The 20,466-nt window shown below is 33.8% G+C and overlaps 2 protein-coding genes and 1 long non-coding RNA gene across 3 annotated transcripts; all 3 read left to right on the top strand.

The window, feature by feature from the left end:
* Positions 1 to 1,663: 1,663 nt before the first annotated feature.
* On the top strand, positions 1,664 to 6,452 carry LOC114717006 (uncharacterized). Its single transcript, XM_028902087.1, has 12 exons — positions 1,664 to 1,744; positions 1,814 to 1,934; positions 2,295 to 2,455; positions 3,718 to 3,799; positions 4,296 to 4,366; positions 4,514 to 4,579; positions 4,673 to 4,762; positions 5,168 to 5,242; positions 5,337 to 5,369; positions 5,494 to 5,574; positions 5,729 to 5,791; positions 5,872 to 6,452. The coding sequence occupies exons 2-12, from the start codon at positions 1,883 to 1,885 to the stop codon at positions 6,034 to 6,036; spliced, it is 939 nt and encodes a 312-aa protein (XP_028757920.1). The 5' UTR covers positions 1,664 to 1,744; positions 1,814 to 1,882; the 3' UTR covers positions 6,037 to 6,452.
* A 4,907-nt stretch (positions 6,453 to 11,359) lies between these two features.
* Positions 11,360 to 14,122, top strand: LOC114717047 (uncharacterized). Its single transcript, XM_028902117.1, has 9 exons — positions 11,360 to 11,416; positions 12,200 to 12,281; positions 12,821 to 12,891; positions 13,004 to 13,069; positions 13,164 to 13,253; positions 13,648 to 13,716; positions 13,814 to 13,846; positions 13,975 to 14,011; positions 14,091 to 14,122. Exons 3-9 carry the CDS (start codon positions 12,865 to 12,867, stop codon positions 14,120 to 14,122), a joined length of 354 nt encoding a protein of 117 aa, XP_028757950.1. The 5' UTR covers positions 11,360 to 11,416; positions 12,200 to 12,281; positions 12,821 to 12,864.
* A 19-nt stretch (positions 14,123 to 14,141) lies between these two features.
* On the top strand, positions 14,142 to 15,025 carry LOC114717003 (uncharacterized). The gene is made up of 2 exons (XR_003737674.1): positions 14,142 to 14,231; positions 14,623 to 15,025. It is a non-coding gene; the product is annotated as an uncharacterized LOC114717003 (long non-coding RNA).
* The last annotated feature ends 5,441 nt before the right edge of the window (positions 15,026 to 20,466 follow it).

The raw sequence follows: 20,466 nt of genomic DNA, 5'->3' as shown, positions 1-20,466 counted from the left end.
ATTTGAATTTGGATCTCCTCGCGTTATGGCAGGAAATGAGCATTCTTCGGCATAAAATTTAACAATCCAGTAAGAAGTATGAATGGCTCAGTTCCATTTGTACAGGCCCATTAAAAAAAATTCCATTTGTAATAATTAATTTATTTTTTCGTAAAAGAGTACATCATAAATTCTACATACTGACTTGACGATTAATATTAATTTGGAAAAATAATTTTGAGGTGACTGTTCTGTGAAGTTCATCTGGAGGTTGAGTTGGAGTTTGGGCAGAGGAACAGGAGCAAAAATGAAATCAAATAATAATTTTAAAAATAATTACGACATACAAAAAAGTTTTAGTTTCTCTTAAAATCACTTTTAAAAAATATTTTTACACAAATCGAAAAAAAATTCATCTCACATATTTACTTCGTATACCAAAAATTAATTTTAAAATTATAGTTTGATGTTCACTCAAACACCTCCAAAATAAATATAAAAAAAATTGTAACTGACTTATGTAAAAATATTTTTTAAGTGCTTTTATTGACATCAAACACCCTGATTTTCTTATCTTTTTAGATCTCTTGGGCTTGGACCCCGTTTATCACCCAAAAAAGATCTTCATAGTGACTTGACGATTTTTTTTTTAATTTGAAAATAAAAATATTTTGCTCCGGAGATGAACAAGGAGTGTGAGTTTATAACCCCTCTATTTCTTAGTCGGGAAGCAAGAGTGATTAGGTGAAGATGTTATTTTACTTCTATTTTATAATTGTGTTATATTAGCGGTAATATACCCTTTATCCTTTCAATTCTTGCAATTTTTCTATTGAACCAAACCAGAATGTCCCTTTCAAAGCTACTGCCAATCAATCATATGCTTATTGTATAGGATATTGAATAAATATTTATGACTTATGTACACAATATAGCTTCCATTAAATTATATCTTAGTTCAAAATCATTTTAAGGTATTCTTTATTGGTTTATTCATGAAGCCATAATGGTATATCCATAATTAAAGAAAAGGTATACTGTTCTTATTAGGAGCATTGGCAACCTAAAAATTACTATGCATGCTTCTATGCTTCCTTATTCAATGTTATTTATGAAAATATAAGGAAATCAATTTTCTTTATGAGTAAGAATATTCTAATATTTATTTTTGTATATCTTAATAGATAAATTTAATTAACTTAATTCAGAGATATTTTATTTAAGTACTACTTGTGAAGTATCCAGTTGTAACTTGCAAACCATGAAGCCCAAACATAAATGTTGAAAAATTAATTACAACTCAATTAAGTCTTATAATCTTAGTTTCATATATTGAAAAATAAATAGCAAATTAAATTATAAATTGGGAATCAAATCAAAACATTTAAAAGAATTAACCAATCATTTCTTTTTACTTTTAGAATTGAGTCTTTTGGAATTTACAATTGAAATTTTAATATTTACAAAATATAGCTTACAATATATTTCCAATTGATATTTATTTTTCCCAGCAAATGAAAAATAAAACGGGAAATCACCTCGCCCGCGCCAACCTCGCGGGTGGTCTACTCGAGTTCGTTACCCGCTTTGACCTTGAGGAGCCATACCCCGCCAGCGATGGAGGTAGACGATGTAGAGGGAACGAGCGACGTGGCACACAGACGTAGAATCGACCGCGTAGAAGGTTCCAGCAGCTCAGGAAGCTTAAACAGTCAAGCCACCTTAAGGAAATGGCGTGTAATCTCTCTCTCAGTTCTCTTTCTCAGTCTGTATTTAACTGTGTTTCTCTTCCTTCTTCCTGAGTGTCAATTGAATTCCCATCGATTTGTTGTAGCTGGAAGTGATATCGACTTATACTGAGCATTCCCGATAAGCTTGATTTCGTTCAGATCATTCGCGGAAAATGGTATCACGAGCGGTTCAAAACTCCAAAATTCTTATCCTTGTCCCAGCTAGTGAGCGTTCTACTTCATATCTCATTCTTAAATCCTGTTTGATTTAAATTGTCGGTGAATTTCTGGCCAATTCAGCTCCTAACTTTGTTCTAGCCGTGTGATAAACTCCTGAAGTCTATTTTGTTGATTAACTTACATGACACTGGAGATTCCGTTTATGGTTTAAAGACTGAACAAGAAGCTCGCCACTTCAATCCCTGCAGAACCTTTATAAAGAAAAAGAAAACTTTTCCTGTTTTGTCCGTCTCATTACTTACATGACACTTTTTTTTTGTCTCATTGCTTAAAAAAAAAAAGTGTCCCTGTTCATTCATCGCTGTTCATTAACTGATGAGAACTTTTACCTTTTCTTGGTACAAGTTTTGTTTTTCCTTTGCTACTTTTTAGGTTGGTCTGGCTCTGTTGTGCGGAGGAACCAAAGGTCTTCTGATCTCATTGCACAACTTCTGGCATTGCTCAAGGATTGTAATGAAGCTGAGTTTTTACCCGGTCGATGTGACACTGCAGCCATTGCCGCTCTGGTATTGTAAAATTATCAATGTTATCTGGTGGCTTCCTTGTCTTCGTAAAATTCGGACTATTTTTCATATGGTACAAATCAATGGGGCAGGCCATAAGAAATTGATTTTGGGGGAACTAGGGGAACTGTAAGATATTGGGGTAGAGAAACCCGATGTCTAATTCAAAAGAACCTTCCAATTCCTTTGAATGTCCGCAAGGGGCACCCCTCCCCCTTCTACACGAAAAAAGAAATGGAGATAAAAGAACAACCATTTTGTAGAAATCCATAAATAGAACGTGAAAATAATTCTCTTTTAAAGCCTGTAATGATCACAAGGCTGAAGAATGTTATGTTCCCGTTGCTTCCTGAATCACGTAAACTTCATGGCTACAAAAGCCTGTCTATCAGATGGACAAACCCAAATCTCATCAAAGCAACCAAACATATATTCCAAATCTGCTAAATTAGGACTTATTGTCTTTACTCCGACAACTTGCTTGGTCATGGCTAATGTTAGAAGCTAGCTCAGCGGATCAGCTCCACCCTGATTTTTTGCCCAAATGAAGAAACCTTGTGATGAATAAGATAGGAGTATCTATGGTGATCTATTTGAAGGACAAGACCTTTATTTTACCCCATAACTTCGAATTTGATTACTGTTGCGTTGCAGGATAATTCATCATAAAACTTACATCTTTAGGGGGAATATATCAATTAATACACATCAGACCTGCATGTTTTAACTTCAAATTCGACAACTAGCTCAGGAGATTTCCAGAAACCTTCATGTTTCTGGAAATCCACGGAGAACACATGAAAATAATCCTCTTCTAAATAAGATGTGGCCAAAACCATTAATGACTCTACAGGGCCAGTGAACTCTATGCTCCTATTGCTTCTGGGAACGAATAAAGTTCAAAGCTATGGAAGCCTCAAAGTCAAAGGGAGAACCAAACTCTAGTCATAGCGGCCAAAGATATACTCCAAACCTGCCAAATAAGGATTTTATTGTCTATACTCTGACTACATGCTTGGTCATAGTCAATGGTCGTAACTAGCTCAGTAGATCAGCCCACCATTGACCTTTTGCACAAGTGAAGCGACCTGTTGATGAACAAGACAGAAGGCATCTTAGATGTATTTTGAAGGAGAAAACCTTTCTTTTGCCCCCTCTCTTTAAATCTGATTGTTGTTAAATTGCAGGATAATTCATATTAAAGTTATATCTGTAGAGGGAATACATTAATTAATGCAAAATAAACCTGCATGTTTTTACTTCAGATTCGACAACTAGCTCAAGATATTAGGGAGCTGACCTCATCCAATCCTGTAACTATCTTCAATGGCAACTCTTCCTCTAATGGTATGTAGCATGAATTATTTTCAGTTTATCACGAGTTTTGCATGTCTCTTTCTTTGTTCCTTTGAGTTAGTTGTAGTGATAAAATATTAATTTTCAGAATACTTCAAGGCACCTGATTTTATCTCTTTCAATCCATTTTTGCTGAAATTCAAGATTTTCCTGAATGGTTAACTGATTGATTCTACCTGCAAGATTCTCTGTATGGCCGAAATAACCTTATTTATTCCATGTTTTCGTAGTATTCCTCTGACAATCTTTCCCTTTGTTTGGGTACTTTAGTATGTGTTCCTTCAAAGTTAGTGAGATGGTGGATTTTCCTGGTTGTAGTTTTGAATGATCACCTCGTTAGATCTAGGATGTTCTAATCTTGCCTGTTACTCTCATGTAATAAAAGTAGAGTGATTTTATTATAATGACAGAGTAATATTTTCTCTATCTAAAAGGTTTTCTTTTTGCTAACTACAAAATGCTGTTGGTGTGAATTATTTGCACATAGGGAGTTATGCATCTTACCTATTACCAGCTGCTGCAATAGGAGTTATGGGTTATTGCTACATGTGGTGGAAGGTGAGACAATTGTTTAATCAAAAGATTATTTGTATATCTGCAATTGATCTAGAAGCAATGGTGGTATGTAATGATGCTATTAATGCATTCATCATATTTTTCATCTATCTTTGATGGTCATTTTCTGATGTAATGTTTGTGACAAAGCGTAAAATGGCCAATGCTGTTGCAACCGTGACAAAGCAATTGGAGAATGTACATGAAACATTAGCTGTAAGTCGCAACTGTTGACATAAAATTTTCACAGTTTGACCATCTTACATCTGTGTTGGTTGCTGAACAACTTTGTTTAAACGACGCATGCAGTCAACTAGAAAGCATCTAACAGAGAAACTAGAAGTTTTGGACCTGAAAATTGAGGAGTACAATGAGTTAACCCAGCTTATTGCAAATGATGTAAGAGATGTTGATTTTCTTTACAATCTGGGCAATTTTGTTAATGCAATTAAGGCAAGAAGTTGTTACACATGAAGAAGACACGTCTAAATATAGGATCAATCAAATGAACTGTGTTTCAAGTTATTCCTCAGAATCAGTGAATTATGACTATATCTGGATCAATGTGCCCGTCCTCCATTATGTTTTGAATTGCTTTGTTAAGATTGAAGTTGCTATTGTTATTTTTGCGTGGCAAAATTCAACTTGAACTTTGCTTCTTCCTTCATAACATTAGTATCCCTTGTGGACTGGGTGGTCTGCAGTCAGTTTCAAGAGCCAGCTTCTTGCGTAATTGCAAAATTCATCTCAGGCTATATATGGAAGTTCGTTCCTGCATGCTCATTTATTTTTATTTTTATACAGGTGAATGAAGTGAAGTCAAACCTTTCGCAAATTGGGGGTGATTTTGGACGCATCCATGAAATGATTTCCGGCCTGGTAAACTATATTTCTCCCACTTTTAAGCATCCAACTGACTTGAAATATTGCATTGTTGAAGTAGTGACTTTAATATATTTTATCAACTTGACAGGAAGGAAAGCTCAAGCTTGTTGAAAGCAAACAGGTCATGATTTAACTCTGCAGTTACATGGATTAACTATTATTGTCTAGAATATATTCTGATTTACATGCGCAGGAGCGCTCACATATGATTTTTCACCTTTGCTTCTTTGGAAATTTTCATGCAGGACATAACTAACTCAGGTCTCTGGTATCTGTGCCGGTTAGCTGATCAGTTTACAGGGCAGCCAAGCAGTAGACTATTCAAGGTCAGATTTTTCATCTTTCTATACTTATCCTCTAAGATTTTTCATCTTCATGGTCCATGCCTGTTAAGTTAACTTTCGTTCTTCTTCTTCTTTTTTTTCCCCCCTTTTCTTTCCTTTCCCGGTGCTAATTTTGATTGTTGGAATCCTTTGACAGGAAGTCAGCACGGAACTTGCAGACCATTCAACAAAGGCTCTTGTGGGTGAATCTTCGCTTAAGGTATGTCAGTTCTCTATAAATTGTTCAAATTCATCATTCTCAAACTCCGTCCATTGGTGACCTGATTCAATGTTATTCAGGGGCTGCAATTCATTACTGAAACGACAGAAACAGTCGAGAAATCCGTCTCGGACACAAAGAAAGGTGGTATCAGTTTTGCCAATGAAAAAGGCCCCATCTCGAGAACAAGAGTACGCAGATCATTTCCGGTTAACATTTCTCTGGGCGAGGACATCATGGGTTAGGTGTGAGATTAACCCTTTGTTTCAACCATGATTGATTGGCTGGCTCGTTGCCTGCTTGGTTCTGCAGGACTGAAATTCGTGAGAACTTCTTCCCATGGGAAACATAAAGTTATCTCAATTCTTTAAAGGGTCATTTACAATTTTATAGGTACAAAATGACGGGAAACAAACTCAGTATTAATCAAACAAGACAATGCACCGGCGGTTTTATTTTATTTATTTGATGATAAAGGAAACAGAGAGGTTGGAGGAAAAAAATGAAAGGGTCAAAATCCCATGTCCACGTAAAAGTAACAGTTCCATTGATTCTAGGATCTCTCTTGTATATATGACTTGAAAACAGCTCGTTTGGTTCGTGGAATCAATGAGAATGTAATAGAATAGATTGTAATGTAATAGTGATTAGGATAAGCTTGTTTGGTACAATATTGAAGGGGGTATGTTTTTAATATTTTCTTAAAGATTGATAAAATCAAAAAGACAAAAATGCCCTTTCAACGAAAAAGAAAAGGAAAGGCCGTTCCTCCTTCCGGTGCTTCTTTCTCATACCTAATCAACTCAGAAAATCTCATCAATCTTCATACAAAATCAGGAATTGTTCATAAAAAGCAGCAATGAAGAAAAGTTCAGGCTTGTTTGGAGCTGTGATTTATAAGTACATTGCCATAAATTGAGATAAAACTTTTTTAACATGTTTATTTTATACTTATTTCATAGTTTATAAATCATAATTAAAAAGTTGTTTTTAAATTATTCCAAGTAATTCCTATGGGATTTATAAATGAGTAAGGAATCAGTTGGTTGAAAATGGAGATTTACCAATGGATTTGGTGGTAAATGTTTTACAAGTTCTATGATCTTTGAGAATGGGTGGGTTAGCAAGCAGATTTGGTAGTGGACTCGAGTATTGGAGGAGAAAAGGTCGTTGACCGTCGCTGCGGGGTTTGATGGCATTTGATCTTGGTTGATTTGAATGATGGTGTCCGATGGCATTTGAAGTTGTTGATCTGGATGAAGGTGGCAGTAGGGTATCGTTTGCTAGAGTTGGTTTGAGATGAGGAGAAGAAAGATGATGGAAGCCTGGGAAGGGTGAGGAGCATTTGAATAAAAATTGGATTATAGCATATGGGAACGGGGATTACATACCCCCCCCCCATGTGGGGATGCATTACATTGAAACCAACCAAACAATAGGAATATAGGCAAACACCATAATTACATATAATCCCCTTTTATGCATAATCGAATTAGGTCATTAATAATTGGGTTAAAGTGTAAAATTTATCTTGAAAGTTTGCACTTTGAAATGCTGGGTATCCGAAAATATTTTTTACCTGAATATCGCCTTAGTCGTTATCTAGGTTAAATTTGATCGTTAGATGACCAACTATGTTGAGTTGGTGAAGTGCAAATTTGCCTTAAAAATTTTTACTGAAGAGCGCTTGGTATCCGGAAATTTTGAAATTGTAATAATGTTGCCCCAACTATTATCCGTTTTAAATTTGACTATTAATTAACTAAATATATTGAATTGATAGGTCCACGTGTGATTCACTTTATTTTTTTAAGGTGAAGATTTAGTACTAACTCTGGAAAAATCATTGCTTCTATGCTTTCCAAACCTGTGGCTATGTTTGAAATCGACCTCATCATTTATATCTTTTAAAAATTCTTGCAAGATTCTTCTCCACATATATTATTTACTATATTTTTATGCTTTACTTTTGTTCTTATAAAACGTACTAAACTAAGATCGAATGAAGAAATAATAAATGTGTGAAAAGAATTGTTTTTGTGTTGGAGAAATGGCATAAGATTATGAATAAAGAATGAAGTGAATCACACATGAATCTATCAGCTCAGCACATTTGGTTAGTTAATAGTCAAATTTAATATGGATAGCATCTAAGGCAAATACTGCTACAATTTAAAACTTTTGGATACCCAACGTTTTTGAACAAAAACTTCTTAGACAAATTTGCATTTTAACTCTAAAAAGAAAATGATGTGAACAATACATGGACTAGTCAACTCAGCATAGTTGATTAACTAACAGTCAGACTTAACTTGGCTAACGGGCAGGGAAAAATTGCTATGGTTTGAAAACATCCAAGGCAATATTGAATCAACAAATACTTTCGGATACTAAGGCTCCCAAACACAAATTTTTGGAGCAAATTTTCACGTTATCCGTTAATAATTTACACGACCAGGCCATATACCAGATTCTTTTGAACACTAATCTTTGGATGAACTCTCAAGACGGGTGCTCAAGGTTTGAGAAACTAAATCGAATTGGAAATCCGCTGGTCTGTTTGGTAAATCAACGAACTAGACTCTAAACTCGCCAAATTGGCTTGAATTTTGAACGTGAGAAAAGACGGGTTTCTACTTGAATTTGGATCTCCTCGCGTTACGGCAGGAAAATGAGCATTCTTCGGCATAAAATTTAACAATCCAGTAAGAAGTATGAATGGCGCGGTTCCATTTGTACAGGCCCAAAAAAAAGTTCCACTTGCAATAATTTGATTTATTTTTTCATAAAAGAGCGCATCTAAATATAAATTCTACATAGTGACGTGACAATTAATATTAATTTGAAGAAATAATTTTGAGGAGACTGTTCTGTGAAGTTCATCTGTAGATTGAGTAGGTGTTTACGCACAGAAACATGAGCAAAAATGAAATCAAATAATGGTTTTAAAAATAATTTTATGATATACGAAACAAGCATTTTCCTACTCTTAAAATCACTTTTAAAAAGTACTTTTATATAAGTCGACATAAAACTTATCTTACATACTTATTTTATATACCATATAATTAATTTTAAAATTATAGTTTGATGTCCACTTAAACATCTTCAAAATAAATATATGAAAAAATTTTAACTCGGAAAACATTTTTAAGTGCTTTTATTGACTTCAAACACCGTGATTTTCTTATCTTTTTAGATCTGTTGGGCTTAGGCCCCGTTTATCACCCAAACAAAAAACCTCATTAGTGACTCGACGATTTTGAATTTGAAAATAAAAAATTTTCAATGCGGAGATGAACAGAGGAGGAGTGTGAGTTTATAAACCCCTCAATTTCTTACTCGGGAAGCAAGAGTGACTAGGTGAAGATGTTATTTTACTTGTATTTTATAATTTGTGTTGTATTAGCCGCAATACACCCTTTAATCCTTTCAATTCTTACAATTTTTCTATCAAACCAAACCAGCTTGTCCCCCTCGAAGCTACTACGAATGATATGCTTATTGTATAGAATCTTGAATAAAAAGTATTACGTATCACTTATATACACAATATAGCTCCCTTTAAATTATATCTTAGTTCAAAATCATTTTAAGGTATTCTTTATTGATTTATTCATGAAGTCATAATGGTATATCCATAAAAATTAACAGTGGGTAAATAAAGAAGAGGTACACTCTAATTACTAGGAGTATTGATAACTTAAAAATTATGATGCATGCTTCCGTGCTTCCTAATTCAATGTTATTTATAAAAATATAAGGAAATCAATTTTCTTTATGAGTAAGAATATTCTAATATTTATTTTTGTATATCTTAATAGATAAATTTAATTAACTTAATTCAGAAATATTTTATTTAAGCAGTAATTGTGAAGTATCCAGTTGTAACTTGCAAACCATGAAGCTCAAACATAAATGTTGAAAAATTAATTACAACTCAGTTAAGTCTTAGAATCTTAGCTGCATATATTGAAATTAATAGCAAATGAAATTATAAATTGGGAATCAAATCAAAACATTTAAAAGAATTAACCAATCATTTCTTTTTACTTTTAGAATTGAGTAATTTGGAATTTATAATTGAGATTTTAATATTATAACTTACAGTATATTTGCAATTAATATTTCATTATTTACAAATGAGTTTTTAAAATTGGGAAATTAAATTTTTAGAAGTTACAGAACTTTCATCATTTAAAAATGAATTACAACTAATATTCTAGGATTTATAATTGAGTTCCTTATATTTACAATTGATCTTAATTAATTTGAAATTAAGATAGTAACTCTGATCTTTAATATAAAAGTTTGTTTGATTTTATTTTAATTTTAAATATAAAATTTTAATCCACTTTGTCTCTTATATTTATTTTTTTAAGGTAGTTCTTATAATAATAGTAGTTCTAACCAATATTTGATAACTAAAAATATTTTAAAAAAGACAACACTAATTTATTATAAAACTAATTTAACTAATTTTCTTAATCTACTTAAATTAGTCAACTAGAATAGTCTTCTATCCGATGTTGTAATTTCATAATTTAATACTTTGTGTAATCTATTCAATCTTGAATAATTTTGAATATGCCGTGACAAAATATTGATATTGATAGAAAGGAATCAAATAAAAATAAAATGGAAATCACCTCTGCCCGCGTCAACGTCGCGGATGGTCTGCTCGAGTTCGTTAGTTCCAACAATGCCCGCTTTGACCTTGAGTAGCCATGCCACGCTAGCGATGGAGGGAGACGATGTGGAGGGGACGAGCGACGTGGCACCAGACGTAGAATCGACTGCGTAGAAGGTTCGAGCAGCTCAGGAAGCTTAAATAGTCGAGCGTCGTTAAGGAAATCTCTCTCAGTTCTTTTTCTCAGTCTGTATTTAACTGTGTTTATCTTCCTTCTTCGTGAGTCTCTGAATCTGTTCTTGTGTCAATTGAATTCCCATCGATTTGTTGTAGCTGGAAGTGATATCGACTGATACTCAGCATTCCCGATAAGCTTGAGTTCGTTCAGATCATTCGCGGAAAATGGCATCACGAGCGGTTCAAAACTCCAAAATTCTTATCCTTGTCCCAGCTAGTGAGCGTTCTACTTCATATCTCATTCTTAAATTCCTCCTGTTTGATTTAGATTGTCGGTGAATTTCCGGCCAATTCAGCTCCTAACTTTGTTTTAGCCGTGTGATAAACTCCTGAAGTCTATTTTGTTGATTAACTTGCATGACACTGGAGATTCTGTTTATGGTTTAAAGACTGAACAAGAAGCTCGCAACTTCAATCCCTGCAGAACTTTTATAAAGAAAAAGAAAACTTTTCCTTTTTGTCCCTCTCATTACTTACATGACACTTTTTGTTTGTCTCATTGCTAATTTGCTCAAAAAGGGCAAAAAAAAATGTGTCCCTGTTCATTCATCACTGTTCATTAACTGATGAGAACTTTTACCCTTTTCTTGGTACAAGTTCTGTTTTTTCTTTTCTACTTTTTAGGTTGGTCTGGCTCTGTTGTGTGGAGGAACCAAAGGTCTTCTGATCTCATTGCACAGCTTCAGGCATTGCTCAAAGATTATAATGAAGCTGAGTTTTTACCCGGTCGATGTGACACTGCAGCCATTGCCGCTCTGGTATTGCAAAATTATCAATGTTATCTGGTGGCTTCCTTGTCTTCGTAAAATTCTGACTATTTTCTATTCAGTACAAGTCAATGGGGCGGGCCATAAGAAATTGATTTTGCGGGAATTAAGTGAAGACTGTAAGATATTTGTTTTCACATGAACGGCAGACCCGTGAACTAAAGTTGGGCTGAAGAAAGCGGATTCTAATTCAAATGACCATTCAAATTCCTTTGAATGTCCGCAAGGGGCAGCCCTCCCCCTTCTACACAAAAAATAGAAATAGAAATAAAAGAACAACCATTTGTAGAAATCCATAAATAGAACGTGAAAACAGTTCTCTTTTAAAGGGTATGTGGCAGAAGCCTGTAATGAGTACAAGGCTGGAGAATGTTCTGTTCCCATTGCTTCCTGAAACCCGTAAACTTCATGGCTACAAAAGCCTGTCAATCAGATGAACAAACCCAAATCTCATCAAAGCAACCAAACATATATTCCAAATCTGCTAAATAAGGACTTATTGTCTTTACTCCGACAACTTGCTTCGTCATAGCTAATGTTAGAAGCTAGCTCAGTGGATCAGCTCCACCCTGACCTTTTGCCCATATGAAGAAACATTGTGATGAATAAGACAGGAGTATCTTTGGTGATCTATTTGAAGGAAGAAACCTTTATTTTACCCCATAACTTTGGATTTGATTACTGTTTCATTGCAGGAGAATTCATCATAAAACTTGTATCTTTAGACGGGGTATATCAATTAATGCACATCAAACCTGCATGTTTTAACTTCAGATTCGGCAACTAGCTCAGGAGATTAGGGAGCTGACCTTATCCAATCCTGCAGTCACCTTCAACTGCAATTGTTCCTGTAAAGGTACGTAGAATGAATTGTGTTTCATTTTGTCATGAGTTTTTCATTTTCCCCCCTTTCATGTGCTTGTGCTTTCAAGGCCTCAAACAAGTAACAGCCATTTCACCACATAATAGTGCCATGTGTGGGAATAGTTTAGAACCAGTTGCGGATATTTACGAGTGCTGAAGCAAATGCACTTTTGTGAAATGAACTTTTTGTTTTGGAACCCCAGTTGGATGAATCTTACTGTTGTTGAAACCTTTTGGTTTGGAGTGGTCGGAGAATTTAGGCAGTGTCTTCAATCTCTGGAGGGTCTCCTAGCAGCAAGTTTCAAAGTGTCATTCACCTTTGGCTTTTTCAATCCATTGATGATGCCTGAAAACTCATTCCCTTATTTTATAGGAGTTTTCCCATTTTTTTGGTGTTCTCTTGCCTGTTACTGTCATGTCATAAAAGTATAGTATGATTTGATATGAAGACAAAGTAATATTTTTCTCTATCTATCAGGATTTCTATTGTCTAACTATAAAAAGTTGTTGATGTGAATCATTCGCACATAGGGAGTTATGCATCTTACCTATTGCCAGCCGCTGCATTAGTAGCTATGGGATTTTGTTACATGTGGTGTAAGGTGAGGTTATTATCTAATCTCAAAATTGTATATATCTGCAACTGAACTGATGGTAGAAATTATATGCAATGATGCTATTAATGCATTTATTATTTTTATGTCCATCTTTCAGGGATGGTCATTTTCTGATGTAATATCTGTGACAAAGCAATTGGAGAGTGTACCTGAAAAAATAGATGTAAGTCGCATCTGCTGACATAAAAAATTTCACAGTTTAGCCATTTTACATCTGTGTTGATTGCTGAACAATTTTGTTTAATCAATATGTGCAGTCAACTAGAGGGCATCTAACAGAGAAGCTAGAAGTTTTGAGCCTGAAAGTTGAGGAGCAAATTGAGTTAAACCAGCTTAATGCTAATGATGTAAGAGATGGCGATTTTCTTTACAACATGGCTAATTATCTTAATGCAATTAATACAAGTGGTTGGATCTGAAGAACGGACTTTCAAATATAGGATCAGTCAAATGAACTGTTTTCAATTTTCTCCCCAGAGTCATTGGATTGTGACTAATAGGATCAATATGCTCGTCCGCCTTTATAGTCTGAATCGCCTTTTTTAAATGGAAATTGATAGTTACTTTTTCATGGTAATATTCAACTTGAACTTTACTTGGCCCTTCCTAACATTAGTATCCCACGTGGACTATCTCTGCAGTCAGTTTTAAGAGCCAGGTCCTTTGCTAATGGTAAAATTTATGTCTGGCCATATATGGAAGTAAGTTACTGCACGCTTATTTATTTTTATTTTCATACAGGTGAATGAAATGAAGGTAAAACTTTCACAAATTCAGCTTGAAGCCACCAATGAAAAGATTTCCAGGATGGTAAATTATATTTCTCGTAGAGCACTTTAAGCTTCTAATTTATAGGAAGGATTACATTGTCAATGTTGTGACTTTAATCTATTTGTTAACTTTATAGGACGAAAAGCTCAAGCTTGCTGAAAGCAAACAGGTTATTTATTTAACTTTGCAGATGCATGGATTAACTACCAGTATTTGTTCTGATTTACACACGAGCGGGCATGTACGCGCATAATTATATGATCTTTAAACCTTTTTTCTTTTGAATTTTTCATGCAGAATGAGACTAACGAAGCTGTCTGGCATCTGTGCCAAAGTACTATTAAACCTTGTGAGGAGCGAGACCGAAAAATCTCAGAGGTCAGATTTTCAATTTTTGTATATTTATCGGCTAGGATTCTTCATCTTCAAGGTCCATGCCCATTAACTTTCTTTTTCCTTTTTTTTTTTTTTATCTGTCGTGCTAATTTTGGTTGTTTGAGTCATTTGACAATTGACAGGGAGTCAGCGCAGAACAGGGGGAATCATCAACTTTGGTATGTCAAATTTTGTAAGAATTCTTCAAGGCAAAAGTGTACTTCTGGTTTTTTTTAAAAATTTTACATGTAAGGTTGTAGTTTTCTAACCCTATCATTAGTTCTATGAACAAAAAAAATATATTTTCATTAGAAGTTTAAATATTGAAAAATATTTGCAAATACTAACATGTTGAATTTGATTTTAAAAAATAATACTGATGACCAAAAAAAAAAATCATCCTTTGAGACTAATGGTATAAGGGTTATAAGATTGAAAAAGATACTTTATAAAATTAAGAGATCAAACTGAATGTAAGGTTATAAAAATCAAATAGCCACTTTTGCCATTTTTCAAATGAATCATTCTCGAACTTCGTTCAATGGTGACTTTTGATTCGATACTATTCAGGGCTTGCAGATGATTGGGAAAGAGGGCACCAGTTCGAAAACAGTCATACAAAGACCGTATCAGATTAAAGCTCCTCAGGATGGGGACGCCATTGAATGGGTGTGATTAAGGGATAAATATCCGTAATTGATTTTTCAAAAGAATTTTCAATTTTGGGAACGTAGGTAAATTATACAAGTATTTAATTCTACTGGGGGATTGGTGGTAATAATTTAGAAAATTATAGGAGTATCTTAATTGCATTTCAGCTATTTGATATAACTAAGGGTAAACATTTTTTTATACTCTATGGATAAACATTTGGCTGTAGAGATGGTTTAAGGAATTTTGGCTGGAGCCCTTTGCTTCAGATTCATAAGAACTTCCTGGAAATATGAAGTTTTGGCACTTCTTTAAACAGGAACCGGTTGTCTTGACTGATAAATCAACGAATTAGACTAAAAGCTCACTTATTGCTTTGAATTTGGCGAAAAATAAGTTCATACATGAATTCGGAGCTCCACATGTTATTGCAGGAAGATGCTCATTATTTTGCATAAAATTTTAAAAATCCAATCAATATGAATGGTTCAGAATCTTTGGCCCCAAAACAATGTTTCAGAACCTGAAGATCTATTTGTAGTATTTTTTTTAAAAAAATTTATGATAATAGAGTATATCTTAATTGTCAGGATTGACTGGATCATTAAGAATAATTTAAACTTTTTAGGTTGAATAAAAAATCAAAATTTTACTCTCTCTATGTCGCCATATAGGTTTTAAATTTCTCTTTTGGAGGAAAGACACTTTGTGGTTTTGGCTAGCTAGTTTGGGTTGAGGTTGACCAAATTTTATTTCAGAACTTTTAATATAAAAACAAGTTTAAAATATTATTTTATTTTTAACTCTATTTTAGAAATATAATCTATATTTTTGTTAGCTCTATTTTAGAAATATAATCTATCTTTCGATTCCTTTCCATTCTTATATTTTTTTTAGCAAAGAAAATATTTTCTTTAAAAAAAAAAGCCCTTGTCATTGTTTAAGCAATTTCTATTTTATGAGTAGGATGCTCATTTTCTCTGTCATCATTTCTCTTTTTAGATTTTTTTTTGGGAAAATTAATTTGCAGGTCCCTCTAGTTTATCTTGATTTTGAATCAGGTCCCTCAACTTTTTTTTCTTTTTATTGGATCCTTTAATTTTTTATTGTTATATTTATTGGTCCTTATGGTTAAATACATCTTAACACCGTTAAAAATTTAGCTTAGACGCTCAGGTTTGACCAAACTCTTCTCTTCCTCTTCCCTGTTGCTCAGCATCGTCTCCTTTCCAACATTCTCCCCGCTGGAAAATGGCTCGTCATTCCTTCCTACCTCTCCATAACACCTTCCATTTCCTCAATCGCATAGTCATTGGGACCTTTTTAGCTATTCCTGCCGGCAAATGAAAATATGGAGTCGATTGGGGCTCAAGTCCCCTGCCCCAACATCTTTATTTGTGAATCGCAAGACTAGCTTCAACATGAGTATTGAGCGATTTTGAATGAGATGTAGAGCTCTAGAAGCTATGTTTGAGCCAAACACACAAGAAGTGATTCTTCCAATTTTGAGAACATGGGTTGAAAGTAACTTAGCAGACCCTTGGCTCTTGAATCCAATGGTCTCTTGTGATTTTGAGGAAGAGGTGGCGGTGACTTAATTCCAAGATTTGTTGGATTTAACCCATGTGTGCATCATGTATACCCCAATCCACAAGTGATGCATCTTCTTTGTTTTTGTTTGCTACGTGTATATTATATATAGTTAATATCCAAAAGTTAAAAATGGTAGGTAAGATGAAAGGATGAATGAAGGGGAGGGAAAGAATAGGAGGATAAAAGCATCAACATCAAATAGGGAGTATAAGAGGTGCACGATGGCTTTGGAGCACACATATGCGGCAGTAAACAAGAGTGGTGGCTTGCTAGTTAGAGCATATTGGATTGCTATTGAAGTTTCAAATGACAGCCACCATCAATGATGGCTCTGTTTTTTGAATTAGAAATAGAGCCAAACAGAGTCCTTTAATTAACAAGTGTTTTATCCTCCCCACTCAGTTAGATCAATAGTAATGGCCAAGAAGGGCCGCAAATGAAGGCGGAGGATGATCAAACAAGCCTAAAAAACATGTGATTTTTTTCATGGGTTGCGAATGCACATGTAAGGTCGTTCTTCTGTCTCTTTTTCATTTCACACCTCACAAATTGAGATGTTGGGTTTGGAAAGTTGAGCCCAGACCAACAGCCATGGAAATAAATAAAGAGGTCCTGGTGAATTTGATTAAGGGAAGGGAAGGAATGGTAAGGCATTTTCAAGTGGGGAGAATGTTGGGGAAGGAGACGGTGTTGAGCAACAAGGAAAATGAGAGAAGAGTTGGTCAAACCTGAGTGCGCATGCTAAATTTTAAACGGCGTCAATATGTATCTAACGGTAAGGACCAACAAATTTAACAATAAAAAGTTGAAGGATCTAATAAAAAGAAAAAAAAGTTGAGGGACCTGATTCAAAATTAAGATAAACTAGAAGGACTTGCAAATTAATTTTCCCTTTTTTTTTTTACCGGGGCTGTTTTTAGATTTTATTTTGCACGGCGAGTATAACTACTATTTTGAAAAATCATCATTAACATTGAATTTGACGCCAATTATTTTTGCAATGCTTGTAATCATTTCAAATCCCGAGTATGGGAAAGGATTGGTAACAATACCGTAGGTTACACAAAAGCTGATCCAACGAGGTAAATTATATTAAATTCAAATTCGAGTGATAAATACTTTTTTAATTCTATTTATAAGATATTTTTAACATGTTTTATACAGATTAAAATAAATCTTAAATTATATTAACTTTTCATTAAAATATAACAACTTTCTAAGTTTACTTCTTTTTAACATATAATGAAAAAAATATAGTATATTCATGATAAAAATTTAATGAAATGAATTATAAATAGAATAAAAAAACTTTCTCTTTCTCTCTCCTAAATAAGACCAAAAGAGTACTAAATAATTTGTGAATACTTTTATAAGCTTTTTTTTTTTTTTACAAAAAAAGAACTGGATTATGTCATCAGCAAGCATGGAGTCTCTACATCCTGTGAGCCGGTATAAACATTAACTTTGTAGCCTCCTTTAAACGAGGAGGGCGTCCTTTAAAATTGCTCAAAAGTTTGGAGTTGGGGTCCCAGCTGCCCCACTCCTTCTTTTCTACTTTCCAAATGGTTTTGCTTATTTCTTTTTACTATTAGATTTTATGTAAAATAAATAAAATTTTGATATCTCATGAATCAAAATGGTGTTGTTTTTAATTTTTATGATTTTTTTTAAAAGTAACAGTACCCATTTTAAAATATCTTTTTAAAAAAATCATGAAACAAACAACATTTTTTACCTATGAGATATGAAAACTTCACTTTTTTCACTTATTTTGAGCAGTAGAAGAAAATTGAAAGATGATAAAGGAGATAACAGAGAGATGGAACAACTGATTCTCCAAATCCCAAAAATTCTCATTGTTTTTTTTTTTAATGAATAGTACAGCATCTAAGCCCGTCCTATTATATTAGGATCATATTTGGGTTAGTCACACCAACAAAATCATTGTACAAAAACATCTTCAACTTCTAGGGTGATTAGTCAAAAAAATCACCACCTCTTCTTGCAAATTTAAGCTCCCCCGATCTTCTAAAAGTTCTCATTGCTAATTTTTGTCAATATAAATCAAAACTTCTAGCCTGAAATTTTCGAAAATATTTGGAAAAACATATGGAAGAGTTCTCTTTACTGAGAATATGGCTAAGCTATCTTTAATATTTTCAAGAAACAAATGCAATAAATCACTATTAACAAACATATAATTTTCTTAATTTTATAGTCATTTCATCTCTGCAGTTATTTATATTAACTTCCGTTTGTATTTCTTGCTTCATAGTAAACCCCAAAATCAAAATAAACACTGCGACAAAAAGTAAATATAAAATGAAAAAGTTTCTTGAATAATAAATCATAGAATGTAAAATCCATTTATATATGGCTCATATTATATCGTAAACGAAACTTACACTTTAATTTCGTCATTCAAAATGCGCCAAAAAAAAAATACAACACACTAAATACAATTGCTTAGTAGCAAAAGTAATACTTAAATATGGAAAATAATTGTTGCCAAAAAAAACTAAATAAAACAAATTGTAATTCTTTTGGCCAACAAGAAAAAGGATAATTAATTTGATGGCACTTAGAGTTTCATCATATTTCGAATTGAGTCCCTCTAGTTTTATTTTTTTTTATTGAATCCTTATATTTTATTCTGTTACTTCAGTTAATTAATCTTTCAAACATGTTAGAGAGTGAGGTGGCATTGAAGAAGCTCCCCAGATATCAATACCTGCGCCCCGCCCCCCAGATTTCAAATAAGCCGTTGTTGTCAAGATAAGCACATCCTGACAAATCTCAGATTTTGATGCCTAGCCTTCGAAGTTCACCACCAATCCTATTGTTGAAACAACCCAATAACAATATCTCGAACTATTGATGAGGCAGATTTTTTTCCTTAGATTTTTAAGGTAGAAAATATTTCACTTAAACAGATTTTCAGAAAAAAAATTAGCACTCAAGAATCATTACCTTGAATTTGCTTTAAGAGTTTCTTCTCCAGAACATAAACCCTTTCAACAATTTTAACATTCTTCTTGTTCCAAAAAGATACATGGTCATTAAATGAAAATACGTTAAGACAGTAGTTTTGATGTAGAAATCCTTGTTCAAGATTCTTTTGTTATCCACACTTTTGATTATACAATTGCCATGTCGTCTTTCTTGTTAAAAACAGTTATTAATATCAAGAGATGGTTAAGCAATGGCTCAATAGTGCCCAAATGTTGAATAACAGTTGGAGAAGAAGCTTTGCTTCTCCTTCTCAATGGCAAAGTGGTTCTGAGAGAGAGAGGGCACATGAGCTTTTTAGTGTGGTAGAGAAAGAACATAAGTATTGATATCTATGGAGTTGCTTCAATGCCACCTCACCCTCTAATATTATCATTAACGATGTTTGGATCTAATATTATCATTAACGATGTTTGGAAGATTAATTAACGGAGGGACATGCTGGTTTAACAGAATAAAATATAAGGATTCAATAAAAATAAAATAAAACTAGAAAGACCTAATTTAAAATCTGATGAAATTCTAAGCACCTTTAAATTAATTATCTCAAAGGAAAATAAATAAGACATTTTCTTTCGGCTCATGTAAAGATTGAACATTTGACGCGTCTTGTCCTTCTACTTCCAGGCAAACGGGGCAAGAATTAACCGACCCGTCTTGTTGTCCACTATATAAGCCCTGGTTATCAGGATCCTCCGTTCCCGCTCCATATAAATTAGCTTCAGCATCGAACTCTGACAGTGAAGAAGCGCCAGCGTCAGCAACTGTCTACATTTGTTAAAGCTACAGTAAACTGGTATGTGATTCGTTGAAGTGCTTCTATTTAGGAATTTTGCCTTGCCTTCCTTTATTTATAGGTATTATATGCTTCACACTTGCTCTTTTTTACCCCACCAATTGTGGGTAGTTGCCAAGAAAATTGGCTGCAAAAAGATTTTTTTTTCCTGAAATTTATTTACGGCGGATTCGTGTTAAAATTTCAGTAATTTAAAGAACTTTACTCGCCTTGGTATTAGAAAGCGGAAGATTGATTCTCTATTTGTGCTTTTCAGTTGCTGTATTTTAATTCATGTCATTCGTTCTCATTTTTCCGCTTTTCAGGAAACGATTTTCTTCGAAAGGTATATTCTTCAGACCTGGGGTTTTTACAATTATCACTCA

The sequence above is a fragment of the Neltuma alba genome, unplaced genomic scaffold (assembly GCF_004799145.2).
Source record: "Neltuma alba isolate B1F8T4 unplaced genomic scaffold, ASM479914v2 tig00011705_pilon, whole genome shotgun sequence".
NCBI lineage: Eukaryota > Viridiplantae > Streptophyta > Magnoliopsida > Fabales > Fabaceae > Neltuma > Neltuma alba.
This window is presented reverse-complemented; position numbering and strand designations above follow the sequence as displayed.